The sequence below is a fragment of the Oikopleura dioica genome, chromosome PAR (genome assembly GCF_907165135.1).
Source record: "Oikopleura dioica chromosome PAR, OKI2018_I68_1.0, whole genome shotgun sequence".
In the NCBI taxonomy this organism is placed as follows: domain Eukaryota; kingdom Metazoa; phylum Chordata; class Appendicularia; order Copelata; family Oikopleuridae; genus Oikopleura; species Oikopleura dioica.
The window spans coordinates 1,709,717-1,723,950 of NC_137293.1; the positions used below are offsets into that span (position 1 = coordinate 1,709,717).

A 14,234-nucleotide genomic window follows, 5' to 3' on the forward strand; every position below is an offset into this window, starting at 1 on the left:
AAAATCGCCATTTTTGGTGCATTTTCGCGAAAATGGCCCTACTTTGAGGGGATTTTTGACCGATTTTTTCTGGCGAAAATTTTTTCTAGTTTTCGCCGCCTGATTTTTTCAACCCTTTTCTATCCACCAATAACATCAGATTTTCCCTATCTAATCCGGTTTTCCCGCATTTTTGGTCACGGAAATCCCGATTCTCGTCGACCCCCCCCTTAAGCGATATGGAAATGGAGTCAAATATGGCGAATAAATCAAGCTGTGCTTTGACCTTGACGCCGATCGGAAGGAAAGATTTTAATTTTTAAGAAAAAAATTATGAAATTACTTGAAAAAATCTTTCCAGCGACCCAGATTCAGTGATCGACATGAATTTGGACGATGATTTTGTTGAAATGTAAATAAAATTCTACTTTCCTCCACCTGTGTTAATTCTCAAGTAAAACGAAAGAGCAGCTATCGAAATTTTATGACGCTCGGGATTAAACTTTCTGATCATTACTGCTCATTAGCGGAAGCTTCTCGCTTCACGCCTGTCATCTCGAGTCCGTTCTGATGACATCAACTCGTGACAATGCTAACGTTTTATTCGGCGAAGGAGGGAACTCGTTTTGCGGTTTTTATATTGAGATCAGATGGTTTTTATATTGAAAAACAAATCGGAAATTTTCTACGATTTCAGCGCGAGATGAGATTTGAGAATGAAAATTCGAAATTTTTTTTAAAAATAGTAGAAGTGAAACAGTCGAATTCTAGCTTTAAAATGTGGCTGAACTTTATTTCATGCCATGATGAATATTTTTATAAATTTAGTTTTTCATTCAGCCAAGATCAATAATGAAAATGATCAAGCTTTTTTTTAGCTTATCAATGGCGTTTCTGAAAGTGACTCATAATATAATTCAGTGAATGAAATAGTTTAACGTTGCAGAAACGAAAGCTCCACAAACTGTCCGCAAAATATCGTTAAAGTCAGTCTGGCGCAAACTCGTGCTCCTATATAATCCTCGCTTCCAACATAGAAGTAGCAAAGTTTTTCATTTGATACAAAATGAAGCTTATTTGTACTATCATTTTTCTTACTGGCATTCAATCTCAAAATTTGACACCAAGAGAAGTTGGAGAGAACACAATGGATTTGTGCTATCAGTGGATTATTTCAAGCATGAGTTGCAAGTCTCAAAAATGGCGCTCTTCAAAATTCATTCACCGTTTTCAAAAAGTCATTGGCGACGCTCTTTGGCATATCGAAAGCACAAGAAAATGCGCAGTTAATCGAAGAGGTAAGCGAGAAGCTGACGAGTTTTCAGATGTTTCCGATATATCCAGCTTTTTTGCCGATGAGGATAGTTATTACGAGTCAATGATAAATGGCGAATACGATGATTTTGAAAGCTTGCAGTACCAGTACGAGGACTTTTTGCATGCAACGGAGAAACATGTAATCAATGAAGAAGAAAACGAGGAAATGTTAGATTTTGCTCGGGGTCGACGACCAAAAAACCCAGTCAAAATTGAAAAAGACGAAAAAACTTTGGTATTTGCCGAGAAATGTTTTCATAATTTGTAATATTTGATAGTGTGCTGAGTCCTTCGACAATTTATACGAGAAAACTTCCATCAACAGCTGCCGAAAACACCCTGCATGGAAGAAGAGAACCGCAGGCCTCATTCGGCAAATCACTCAATATTCTTCAAAATGCGCGAATTGAAAATCAATAAACTCGAATAAATATTATAATGATGTGAAGAAAGGTTATTTTAATTAGTTCGCAAAAATTTCGTCAAGTACTTTTGAACTTTGAACATGAAGATCGATAATGATACCGAACGTTACAGTAATGATGGTAACAGTCAAAATCAAAGCCCAAAAGTGGGAAAGCATCTTTGCATAAAATATCCAAGCTTTTTGATATTTTTCAAATTCTTCGTTTTCTAAAAAAAGGTGGTTACTTAAAATTAGATATAGCATAGGCAAACCATCGTTATTATCAGTGTTTTTCCTCTCTACTCCGCATTTTCGTAAAATAACCGAAGGAATCGTATACTTTCCACAAATAAATTTTTCGAAGAAACGAGCGCAGAGCAAAGCAAATTTAGCCTGATGTTTAGAGAACTCGAAGATTCGGTCCTCACTTTTGTCCTGACACCATAAACTCACGGCTTAAGATTATAGAAAGAAATTTTGCTGAAATTGAAATACTTACTTATAATTATGTGAGCATAAACACTTCCAATGACAGTCAAAAGAAAGAGAAATAGCAGTCGTGGAGCCTTTTCAAAATTTTCGAAAATAGGGACTGAGCTTGATAAAACATCGAGATAGACGATCATTGTAAGAAGCATCGTTACTTGAAAGCCGATGCTCTCTCCACTTGAAACTTAATTTGAGTCTACTTTATTCGTAAATGTCTTTTCAATTATGATAACTCTGACTGGGACCCAAAGGCCAACGCATACCAACAAGTTGATACATACAATAGGCAGAAAAAGCGTCAATTCATAGAACGACGTCGCTCTTGCCAGGACAAAAGTCACCTTTACACTCGTATAATTCTGATAAGGAATAAAGAATTTACGATCAAAAACAATAAATCATTGATATCGTAAATTTTTTAGTTAAAGTATTTATCCGATGCTCATAGCTATTTCTTCGAAGAGAAAATGCTTCAACTTTGTAATTTAAAAGCTCCCAGGCTGGATTCCCGTCGTAAAAAGTATTCTGCAAGAGGTCAAGCTTTGTTTCCTTAAAATCCAATGAAATCGAAAAGTTTCATTCATTAAATCTTACATTGTATGAAATCGTAAAGGGTAGATTATAGGATTGAATGAACGAATCGGTGTTCTTGATTTTCCATTGTCGAATATCGAGAATAAGTCTGTCTTGAGTTTGTGAGGGGGTAGCGAAATTGACTGAGCAATTTTGAACATCAAATGGATAAAATTTTGATGACATCTCACAAGCAGTTACTAGCCGTATCTTATACGCCTGATTAACGATACCGCTTAATAATTTCATAAAGAAAAAATAGACAATACAATGATAGTATGGATCTCAATTTATGTTCAATACGTATAACTCAATTGTGTTCTTAGCTTACAAGCTATTGACGACACAGCTGAAGTCCGTTTTTTTGCCCAAATTCCTCCATAAGTCTAAGTTGACGATCTCAATAGGAGGTGTCCAGATGAGCGAAGGGTCAATAGATAGTTCAGTCACAAAACCAGTTTGATCATGGAACCAGTGCAATCGAGGATCTTATATAATTATCATGTCCTTTCTCTGAAAATATCTACCTTGCCACTTTGCATAAAGAACGATTGATATATCCATCGCGCTCTCAGATAATATAAGGTCGTTTAAACTCACCAACTCGAGCATTACTTCAACCCGTAAGGGGGAGGATGAGACTCCGACCATTGACCTCAAGAATGAATCAAGAAACATATTTTGAAACATAATGAGATGTTCTTGGCTAATCAGCGGATGCCTGCTTTCCGGTCTAAAACCAGCATGATCGAGCATCTTTGTTCGATTAAAATCACCGGGAGTATCAGTTGCATTCCAAAAATACAGAGAAGTAATAATTTGAGTTATTTGTGGAAAGACTAAACCAATTTGATGAACGTTGACGAAATGCTCTACGCTGTAAATATCTTCTAAATACTGTGCACTTTCATTTATTTGATATTCCTCATGGATATTTATTTTCTAATTTGGCTTCGTTTTTGATTCTGAAATATTCTGGATATATTTAATTCAGAAGCTTTTTCCTGTAAAGGTGCGCCCGTTCTGTTGCAAGAGCCGTTATAAGAAGCCCCTTCATTCTAACTTAGGTTTTTTTGTTAAATTTTACTAGGTTAAATGGTATTGAACCAGTCCTGAAACCAAACAGCATTTGTCCATTCAACACATGCATCAACAAAATCTAGCTTCGCGTTTTTAGCCCGGCAATAAAATCCGATATTCGCCATCAAGCCCAAATCAACACTTATCAGTCCATCATAATCTCTGATAACTGTTTTCATTCTCTCGCAAACTCTTCTGATTTTTTCCTCATCCTTGCTTCCATTTTTACTTAATATTCCAAACCTGATAATAAATTTGATCTTAAGTCTATCCGAATAAGCTTTACCGGGGATTTAATGGACTAAGGTATTTGTTATATTTGCCATTGACTTGAATCATGTCAAATATTCGTTGCTCCCAATCGGTATCATCCGCTAGTTGCGCATAATTTCTCTGATAAAGAAGAAAAATGCAACTAAGTCTCATTGTTCAAACAAGTAAAAAACACAAGAAATATCGCCTGCCGGCCTATTCTGAAAATCTACATTTCTTTTTTTACACCCTGTCATGAGCGTAAAATTTAACGATGGATACATTTGTTGCCTTTAACGAACTGAGTCAAGTCTTTTCTTTTGAACTTGATGTATTCTATTTCGACAATTGAAACTTCATGCCAGTGAAAAACAGATGCGAGTAGAAAATGCTCCTTCTTGTTTATTCATTTTAGTTCGCATAAATTTCATCCAGCGCGTTGCACCTTTGAACAAAAAGATCAATGTAGATAGCGAAGGTAACAAGCATAATTGTAACAGTCAAAATCAGTGCCCAAAAGTGAGAAAGCATCTTTGCATAAAATAGCCAAGCTTGATGATATCGATCAAAATCTTCTTTTTCTTGGAAACAATTATAGTCAGGCTAAGATATTGAGGTAACAAACCATTGTTGGTATCATTGTCAGAGCTGATTTCCCCACATTTTTGTGAAATGACAGAAGGAATTCTGTATTTTCCACTCATAAATTTCTCGTAAAATCGGGCGCAGAGTAAAGCAAATTTTGCTTGACGTTTGGAGAGCTCGAAAATTCGGTCTTCAGTTTTTGTCTGGCACCACAAGCTCACCGCTAAAACGTGAAAATGAAGAATAATTGTAATCGAATCAATTCTTACTTATAACTATATGAGCAATAGCACTTCCTAGACCAGTCAAAAGGAAGAGGAATAATAATCTAGGTGCGTTTCCAACATCTTCAAAGACAGGTATCGTGTTTGATAAGATATCGAGATAGACAACGCTAGTCAGTAGCATCGTCACTTGAAATGAAATGCTTTCACCGCTTGATACTGCGCACAGAGGTTCAAAGAATGAAATGGCTATAAAAAATGTAATTTTGAAACCCTGACTGGAATCCAGAGTCCAACACAGACGAGCAAATTGATGACAACTATCGGCAAAAACAGAGTAATTTCATAATATGAAGTTTTTCTTGCGAAAGCTAGCGTCACTTTAACACTCGTATAATTCTCGTATTGATTTCGAGGAAGAGAATAAGCGTCGATCCTGTAGTCTATTAGCTCGAATTCTGTATTCTCATCGTGAAAAGCATTTTTAATCAAATCAAGATCAGTTTCCTAAATAAATTAATAATGATTTCGATTTTTTTACTTTTGAGCATACCTTGTAACCGATGGAAAACGGCAGTGTATAGGATTGATTAAATGATAAACCATTTTTACTCTTCCAATCCCGAATATCAAGAACCAATCTATCCTGCGTCTGTGAAGGTGTAGCAAGGTCAACGGAGCATATTTGAACATCAAAGGGATAATATTTCGAAGACATCTCGCAAGAAGTAACAGCTCGTATTTTGTACGCCTGCTTGACTTCTCCCCTTCAAGAAAGAGTTTCAAAAGAGAAATATTTAGAATTACAGATGATTGACAATGCAGCTGAAATCAGTTTTCTTCGCGTAATTTCGCCATTCATCCAAATTGACAATCTCGATCGGCGGTGTCCAAATGAGCAAGGGATCCATTGATATTTCAGTTACGAATCCTGCTTCCATGAAATCCCATCTCAGCCGATAATCTTTCCAACCCTTACCCTAACCCTAACCCTGTTAGGAGATTTTTTATCTGATTAATAAATATTTTAAGCTCAACAGAGAACGATCAAAATTTTCATAGTTGAATATTCCGTCAATCGTCGACTTCCATTCGGAAGCAAGTGTCGAATTCGAGTCGAAATCCATCATTTCCTCATCTTTATATATATCGTTATACTCTCCTCGACCATTTATAGCATTTGTTAAATATTTTCTTGTGAAAAGCTAATTAATTTTAAATAAATCTTAACCTAAGATAAATTATTTGACTCAACTTTTAATAAATCTAAGAAGTTATCAGCTTTCATGCCTGAAGTGGGGCTCCGTCACGATCACAGTCTCCAATATAATTGTTTTCGACCTCGATCAGGTTAGGCAGTTTCCGGAGCCCAAAAAACATGAGCTCTGTATAACCCTCCCTGAAACCAAATGGCTCTTACCCATTCAACGCAAGAATCAACAAAATCAATATTAGGGTCAGGTTCTTCTGCACGGCAATTAAATGCGATATTTGCCATTAGGCCAAAATCAACACTGAACATTCCATGGTCTTTTTTTATCTGCGATTTTGAATTTTCGCAAATAATTTTGATTTTTTCAATATTTTTACTTCCGGCTCTATTGAGAGTGCCATAACTAAAAATCCTTATTTTTCAATTCTATGACAAAAGTCTTACTTGGGACCTAAGCCTTGGCCTAGCGCCACAGGGCTTATAAATTTGTTGTAGTTTCCACCAGTTATCTCCTCCATAATAATTGCTCTCTGGGAATCTGATAATCATAACCAACTGAAGAACATGCTCTCTGACAAAAAACCAGGAGATATGAAAATATCATTTTATAACTCAAGAAATCTATTGATCAAATTTTAGTTCAATATTAATAAACAAGAACTTAACGATAGTATGAAAATTCACTCGCTTTTTATTGATGATTTTGTTTACGATTGTCAAATCAACATCTTTACTTCTCTTGCGATAGGAGCGGACTCTTCCTAACACCATCTGAAAGTAGCATTAAAATTTATGGTTTCATTTTCAATACGTAAAAGCCGGATGATTAAAGAGTCATTAAATTTGTTGATTTTTGTTTTGAACTTCGAGCTTTTTACGTCCTGTTAATTTTAAGACCGTGACACTTACTTAATTTATAAGGGACGTTGAAGATTTATTTAAACGCAAAAATTACTTTTAGCATGTCAGGTGAGAGTTAAAAATCAGTAGAAAAGGCTTCTTCTTTTTTCTCTTCATCAATGATTTTTTCGTGGAGATCGTCATCTGAGTCCGATCTGTGCCAGAAATCTAATGAACGCTTGTAGCCACATTTTTTGGCAATATCGCTGAAAACGAAGCAGTGAAGTCGAGCGTCTCGTTGTTGTTTTCTGAAATCATTTTGAGATTGAAAAATCTGACCAAAACTTACGTGTGGTGAAATCGACGTCTTCCCATGACAATCAAAGCCGTTAAAAAGCTCGCTGCAACTGTTACTGTGAAGCCAAGAGTTCCAATATAGTGGTAAGAAATATTGTAAAACGAGAGGATCCCGGAGTTTTCGACGAACTCGGATTCGTTTATTTCGATTGGGTAGCTTGTTCCGTTTTCAAAGGTGCATCTATCAGTGTTGACTGGAATTCGGAAAGATTTTTCGACGATTTCAGTTGGCACTGGGTAGATGTTTCTTCCGATGTAGCACCAGGTACACGCTGCGACACCGCACAATAGACCGACTAAATGAAAGATATATAAAAGATAAGCGCGCGGATCTACCTAAGGCACTTATTTCCTCAATCAGCGGAAAGAAAACTCCCATCATAAAAACTGCATAAACAGGCCCAGCAATAATGGCGCCAATACTCAATACAACTTCAATCACACCACCCTTCAGGAGAGTCGATAGATAGGCAAAGCCAATGCACACGAATCCAACAAATAAAGTCAAACTCTTCGCCAAAATAACCTGTTTTACTTTTCCAAGTTTTGAGGCTCTTTCTCCGATCATGTCGGTCATAATTACATTCGCCATTGAGCTAATAAAGGAGCTTACTGAGCTAAAAACTAGGGTTGACAAATTGATTTTCGATTGGCTGCTTCTAATTTGGTTCTCTTTCGCAACCCTAGCCTGAGAGAGCCAGCAAAAGCGCCAGAAATATAAATTGCACTTAGCCCCGGGTACTCAACAAAGAGAAAATTTGTCAAGAAGGGCATCAGCTGATCTGTAGATTCCAAAAAGCCCGCGGCCGCTGGATCGCAAAGCTCATAGTAGTAGACTAGAGTATATCCAGTGAACAAGCAAGACATGAGAATTATCGAAAGCCATCCGATCGCCATATATCCGGCTGTTTTCGCATGCGCTAAACTCTTGCAGCTCAAAAATCGCTGGACAAAGTTCTGTGAGCAGCCGAAGGCATAGCCTTCGATTCCGAAGAATTTTCCGATCAAATATGCTTGGAGAGAATCGCGAACTGTCGGGTCCCAGGAGCTGCGAAAGAATTCTGTTCTTCCGGTTAAATTTGCCATTTCGAAGATCTTGCCGTATCCGACTTTGATGTGAGTGAAGATGATCACTGCCATAAGCCCTGTCAGCATCCAGAGTGATTGGACGACGTCGGTCCAGACAACTGCTTTCATTCCGCCGAGAGTGGTGTAAAAGATGCAAACAAGACCTGTCGTCAGAATTGCCAAATCGAGGGACATGCCTTGTTTGAGTTACAATCTGTTAAATCTGTAATAAAAAGCCCCGGTTCAATCAAGAATTTGTTCTTTCTGAAACAGGGTATAAGACATGCCTTGTTTGAGTTACAATCTGTTGCGACTGTAATGAAATTTCGCTAAAAAAGCGTCTAGACTCAAGATCAAATTTGCTTGTTCCTGACAGACAAATACTGTAACGTTCCTGTGACAGCTGAAATCGCGGTGGCAGGAGCGTAAATAACGACCCCCGTCGAAATCACATTCGCCACCATAAACATAATCGTAGTCGCATTTCTTACTTTTCGGCCGAATCTCAGCTCCAAGTATTCATAAGTCGTGTTGATTCCCAGTTTGTAGAAGACGGGGATAAAGATTTCGTTCGAAAAAGAAATGGCCATGAAGTATCCGGCAATGGACCAAATGTACATTGATCCGTAATTGTAAAACTCAGCCGGTGTCCCTTATTTTTTCTGTCATTCAAATTTTCATTCATCAAATTGTCATTCATTTCAAAATCTACCTAGAATAGTGATCGCCGAAAGAGCTGTGCACATAATCGACAATGAAGTTGGAAAAAAGTGCATCGATCTTCCAGCCATTAGATAGTCATTAACATTTTCCGTCTTCCTTCTCGACTGATAAGCGAAATAGATTCCCACCAGGGCTGAAACGATAAGCATGCAGCTGAAAACCGCATAATCGGGTCCCGAAAACAGCGTTTTGAAAAGGCAAGTGACCTTAACAATGAGATAATTCAACAGGAAGCGGCATGGAAAAGTGCTTCTTGAGCAATTTTACCTGATAGTCATTTTCGTAGCAATTGCTCGTCTCCATCGCCCAGTTCTGCCTTCTCTCTTGACTGTTTCTATTGACAGTACTTTTAACTAAACTTTATTTGACCAGCTAGTTTAAAAAAAGACTGTTAAAAATTTGCACTTCCGTGCGCTCAAATTTAAAATAGCTACCTGTTCACAAAGCAGAAATGTAAAGAAAAAAGTTGATTTTTCAAGACACGAATTTTTCGTTTCAAATGCGTTTCGCTTTATTTTGGTAAGGGAAAGCATTCGATCATAGTTTATATACTAAGTCGTTATGTCATTTTTGTAAAAAGGAGCAGTTGCGCAAGAGCTCGAAATAAATGCTATCGGACAATTTTGGCTTCTGGAACCTCCAGATCAATAATTCCGCACCCAAAAGAGGGTTAATTATTATATCATTCTCAGGCCCAAACCAACCTTATTTACCTTAAAAATACCACGGAACAGATCAATCTCTGATAAAATTTACCAAAACTTTCAATTTTAAACAACATATTTGTCGCTTCAAACTTTCAGCTGCTTGAAACTAAGATGAACTTCACCTGGAAGAGCTTGCCTCGGGCGAAAAAGAAGGCTCTGTAGAAGAAGGTGAAATGAAGACTGCTGAGTTAAGCGTTCTAGGCTCGTTTATTCTTGCTCAGTGAAAGAATCCCTTGAACAATGCTTCGAGCTTTGCCTGACAAAAAATCGATAAGTGGTTGAACTCAAGGAAGGGGTTCGCTGATGAGTCGCTCTCTCGAACGTTCTAGCTGCTTGATTGCTCTTCTTGATAAGTCAAGGAGAAACCTTGTGTTCGGCAAAAGGTGTTTATTATGGAGTATTTATAGCTGAAAAGTATTTTGAACTTTCGAAGGGGCAGGTTAGAAAGAAGCATCAGTGCTCCAATAAGGCTTCGGGTCAAAAGGAGATTCTTGGTTATTTTCTGCCATTCGTTCGCCAACAGCTATTTCAGTTCGAGTGACTTTTGGCATCCAAGCTGGGAGCTTCTGATACTTTTGCTTCTTCTCTTCGATCTCGTACTTTTTGACTTGTTCTCCGTTGACGAAGGTGGTTCCATCGATGAGCTTAATGTATTTTGGCTTGATGACGTCGCACTGGACGGGCAAAACGGAGCCAGACTGGAAGTTATTGTCCGTTTGCTCAGTTTTGATGGTGGCAGAAGGTGAAAGTGTGGTAGGTGGAACCTGTGATGTTTCGGGGCAGACGAGTTCAGTTTTTATGTCGGGCTTCGATTGAGCTAAGAAACATCATTGTCAAAAATGAAAAAGAAAAGGTTCCAAACCTTGTTTAACCAATTTCATCTTCTCCATCTGCTCGAACTCTTTGTAAATCATGTGCGGCTCGAAAACGCTGAAAAGATCGTGCGGCTTCTTTGGGTCATTTCGGTAGCCGTAGACGGTCGCGTACTTGAACGGCCACTTTCCAAAAAGCTCATCGTCACGTGGAAGAGTGAAAATTGGAGTGAAGTAGTCTTCCTCTTCGAAAACTGACACTTCTTCTTTCTCGGGTTGATGTGCCTAAAATACCTTTTGCAAGAATTCTTCGACGCAACCTTGATTACCTCTTCTATCTCATTTTTTGCTTGATCAGTTTCCTTCGTCAAAGAATCTTCCTCTTGATTTTGGGGATGAGAGCTTTCTTCAGGGTTGTTTTCTAAAAGAAAGTTTCTCTAGTTTTATAGAAACTCTTTTTCTTGCCTTTTAGTTGCGTCTTATCGAAATCAAGAATCGAAAACAGCGCTTTTTCTTTAATTTGCGGATTCCATTTGAAGTTATTTATCGGTTCTTTTTCATAATGACGACCGACGCTAGCCGAATAGTTGATGATGTAATTCAGGGCGATCTGGCTGCCCATTTTGTTCAATTCCTCGCTGGGTACGAAGGAATTGTGCTCGATCATGAAATGGACGTAAACGTAGGTGAATACCTCCGCGCCTTCATCCGTGTAGTTTGCTTCCTTAGCTAGACGGATGATATGGTTAAACATTCTTTCGATCGAGGGTTGTTTCGTTATGGCTTCGTTTACAGATTGCTTCGTTTCTTCAAGCTGGGCAAAGAGAATTTGAATCAAATCTTCATCCCGATATCCATAGTCAAAGTCCCTGTTCATTTCTTGCCCAGGAAACCATGGTCCTTCGTAAAATCCAGGAATATCGCCACCTTGTTCGTATGTAGTGTAATTGGCATCGAAGGCATTTTCGACTTTGTATGCTTTCTAACTTTTCTTATACAATATTTCTTGTACAATATTTTAAAGAAAAAAAAACTTCTGTTAATTGAAAACATTCCTATTTGTCCCTGAATGGTACCAGAAGAAGTTCCTGCGGATAAGTTGTCACCTCCGACTTCATCATTTATTGCCAGTTTTTCAGCAAATAACTGATTTGGCGATAATTCATCCTCTTTTTCCATTATGTTCTCTCTTTGGAAATTCCAAATTGGAATGATAAGAAAAAGTGATAATGCAAAAGTTAAAAACAATCATCTAGAAAATTTTTCATGACCCCATTCTCCCTCCGTGCATTCTTTTCTAGTTTTAGTGACTCAAGATTTATTCTTTATCAACGGGATTATGCTGCCATAGTGTAAATTTCTTTTCGACGTATATGCAATACGGTATTTTGGTTTTAAAATTAGGCTTCTATAATATAAGAATAGTTTATATAATCTAACTGAACGACTCTTTCCACACTAGGACAAAACAGTGTCTATATTTGCCCGTTTGAGCCGGCTAATCCCCGCTTCGTTTCACTGATACTTTTACGTAGAAAGATGTGCTGAAGATCAATCCCATCAGAACGAGAAAGTAAAATGAGAAATGGCGGTTATTGAAGATGAGCGACTGAAGATCTTTTTCTTTGCGATTTCATCTTTTCCACTGTTTTGGATCATCAAATTTTACCTCTCAAAAATGTGTAAGAATGAAATTTAAAGGAAAGGAAAGGGAACAATTATTTTAGTTGAGGAAAGAAGACGATCGCGGACATCAGAAGTAATGTACAAAATGACACGAGTGCTTTCGGAAATCGTCATCCACCAGCCTGAAATACCTCGAAAATTCTCCATCGATTTGCTCGAAAGCGAGTTTATTCAAAGAAAATAAACCACTTTGTTCAATTTAATTTTTCAATGCTTGTCAAAGAATCTGAAGCGCTCAGAATGAAAACGCTCCTGACAAGATTTGACATGTAGTAGACGAGATTAAAAAAAAACTCGTCAGATTGCTTGAGTCTTTAGAAAATAGAGAAAAATAAAGATGAGAAATCCTTGGCAGTCTTTTTTGACTGAATTCGGGATCCCAAAAGAGACGGAGCTCTTAATCTTTCCAGCCAGTTACTGTAAGCAGCTGGTACTAACAAGCTGATGCAGCAAACTTGGAGACATGAATGATTAAGAGCTCTGTCTGAAGAAGAATTTCACGTCATTGGAACCAGGTAGAGAGAGGGAAAAAAAATGTACTTGGACTTGAAGATGAATTTTAGCATTTCAGTTGGGGTGATTTTCTCGTCGATGTTTCTCTCCGTAAGTTCGAATTTGAAAAACCATAATGAGATTGTTTATTTCTCAAATATGACTTTATCCATTGATTAATCATTTGTAAAACTATTAAAATCAAATCCAATGTACAGAGTCCTCAATTTTATATCGTAAGAGAAATTGATCATTCTAGCTTTTTGCCATGTTTGTCGTCGCGTCCCGATGCTGCAAAAAACCGCACATGCACTATGCGATTCGTTTGGAAATTCCTGCGTGAATAAAAATAAATCCTCTTTTTTCAAAATTGTATTTGAAACTCTTTCAATGTTTCGACTTTTCTACAGATTCGTTTTTCTTCAAGAAGCTCATCGTGACAGTGAAGATGCCGCATTAGTTCTGCAGTCGATTTGTGGTACGACAAGAAGTGCTTGCAGAATTTTTCGTTGATTGGATTTGGATAGCGATCCTTTGAGAAAGGAGTGAGATGTGCCATTTCATCATTCATTCTTGATTCTTTTCATAAAGTTTGAGAAGAGAACATTACCTAATTCCTGTGATATTTCCGATATCTCCAAGCCAGCCTCCAAGAGATGAGCCAGCATGAGTAGTATCAACCCTAAATTGATAATTTGATGAAGCGAAGTCTAAGTCCTCTAACCGGTATTTTCCACTGTCAATATTGCATTTCGCCCCATCTTTGCTTGGTAGACAATATGGCCATTTTAGAATCTCCGCTGCAAGTTCCCACGTGATCACAACAAACTGCTCATTTGGTCGGTGCTTTGTATTTGGAAATCGTTCGTCTAGCCAGTTTGGATCGCGGTCGTGCCACCAGCCGAAAACCATTCGACGTTGCCTATTGTATTCTTGTACGGTTGTGTAAAGATCTTCGCAGGCATAGAAATCACTATTGGTAATTCCGATAAGCGAATTTTTCGGAAACTCCGAGATCGCGTATTCAAGCCAATTGTACAATCTTGCCCCTCCTCGGCCGGTTGTGTTTCCAAGAAAAATAATGTCTTGGAATTTCTCTGACTCGTGTTCTAACTTTTTGGACCAAGCATCCGGAAGGAATCTGTACTTGAATTTGGATGTCTTCAGCCAGGTTTCTCGTTGCGCAGCGCGATTTTCATAATCTCTTGTTGACGTAAAAATTCCAAGGTACACCTTTTTCTCCTTGATTTCGCCAGATTTCTTCGCCAAATGGAAGAGCCAAATGATCAGAAAAATATTCAAAGCTTTCCAAATATCTATATTTCGCCTCATCCTCTCTCTATTTTTTTCTACTTTCTGAGTCATTCTTGTTAATTTGCCCGGAGATTTATCTTATCTTCCGCTTTTTTTCTGTTTTTTTTTTATTTTTGA

The 14,234-nt window shown here is 37.8% G+C and overlaps 4 protein-coding genes and 1 long non-coding RNA gene across 6 annotated transcripts; all 5 read right to left on the reverse strand.

The window, feature by feature from the left end:
* Positions 1-1,836: 1,836 nt before the first annotated feature.
* On the reverse strand, positions 1,837-2,980 carry LOC145704226 (uncharacterized). The gene is made up of 3 exons (XR_014134433.1): positions 2,202-2,980; positions 1,975-2,157; positions 1,837-1,929 (listed from the first exon to the last, which is right to left on the reverse strand). It is a non-coding gene; the product is annotated as an uncharacterized LOC145704226 (long non-coding RNA).
* A 1,512-nt stretch (positions 2,981-4,492) lies between these two features.
* Positions 4,493-6,237, reverse strand: LOC145704133 (proton-gated ion channel subunit pbo-6-like). 2 transcript variants are annotated; one of them, XM_081781571.1, is made up of 5 exons: positions 5,713-6,237; positions 5,459-5,672; positions 4,951-5,412; positions 4,722-4,904; positions 4,493-4,677 (listed from the first exon to the last, which is right to left on the reverse strand). In XM_081781571.1, the coding sequence occupies exons 3-5, from the start codon at positions 5,087-5,089 to the stop codon at positions 4,508-4,510; spliced, it is 492 nt and encodes a 163-aa protein (XP_081637697.1). In that variant the 5' UTR covers positions 5,090-5,412; positions 5,459-5,672; positions 5,713-6,237; the 3' UTR covers positions 4,493-4,507. The 2 variants fall into 2 exon arrangements, with proteins under 2 accessions (XP_081637697.1, XP_081637696.1); XM_081781570.1 differs by lacking the exon at positions 4,493-4,677 and having other exon boundaries at positions 5,713-6,234.
* A 794-nt stretch (positions 6,238-7,031) lies between these two features.
* LOC145705271 (sodium-coupled monocarboxylate transporter 1-like) lies at positions 7,032-9,943 on the reverse strand. Its single transcript, XM_081782728.1, is given in 8 exon segments — positions 7,032-7,266; positions 7,308-7,611; positions 7,652-7,932; positions 8,004-8,597; positions 8,774-9,035; positions 9,096-9,312; positions 9,374-9,459; positions 9,820-9,943. Coding segments are annotated over 7 exon segments (1,866 nt in total). The 5' UTR covers positions 9,410-9,459; positions 9,820-9,943; the 3' UTR covers positions 7,032-7,094.
* A 249-nt stretch (positions 9,944-10,192) lies between these two features.
* LOC145701101 (uncharacterized) lies at positions 10,193-13,374 on the reverse strand. Its single transcript, XM_081778329.1, has 5 exons — positions 13,212-13,374; positions 11,091-11,603; positions 10,955-11,046; positions 10,676-10,910; positions 10,193-10,630 (listed from the first exon to the last, which is right to left on the reverse strand). The coding sequence occupies exons 1-5, from the start codon at positions 13,372-13,374 to the stop codon at positions 10,254-10,256; spliced, it is 1,380 nt and encodes a 459-aa protein (XP_081634455.1). The 3' UTR covers positions 10,193-10,253.
* LOC145701102 (uncharacterized) lies at positions 13,306-14,135 on the reverse strand. The gene is made up of 2 exons (XM_081778330.1): positions 13,528-14,135; positions 13,306-13,485 (listed from the first exon to the last, which is right to left on the reverse strand). Exons 1-2 carry the CDS (start codon positions 14,133-14,135, stop codon positions 13,410-13,412), a joined length of 684 nt encoding a protein of 227 aa, XP_081634456.1. The 3' UTR covers positions 13,306-13,409.
* Positions 14,136-14,234: the final 99 nt, after the last annotated feature.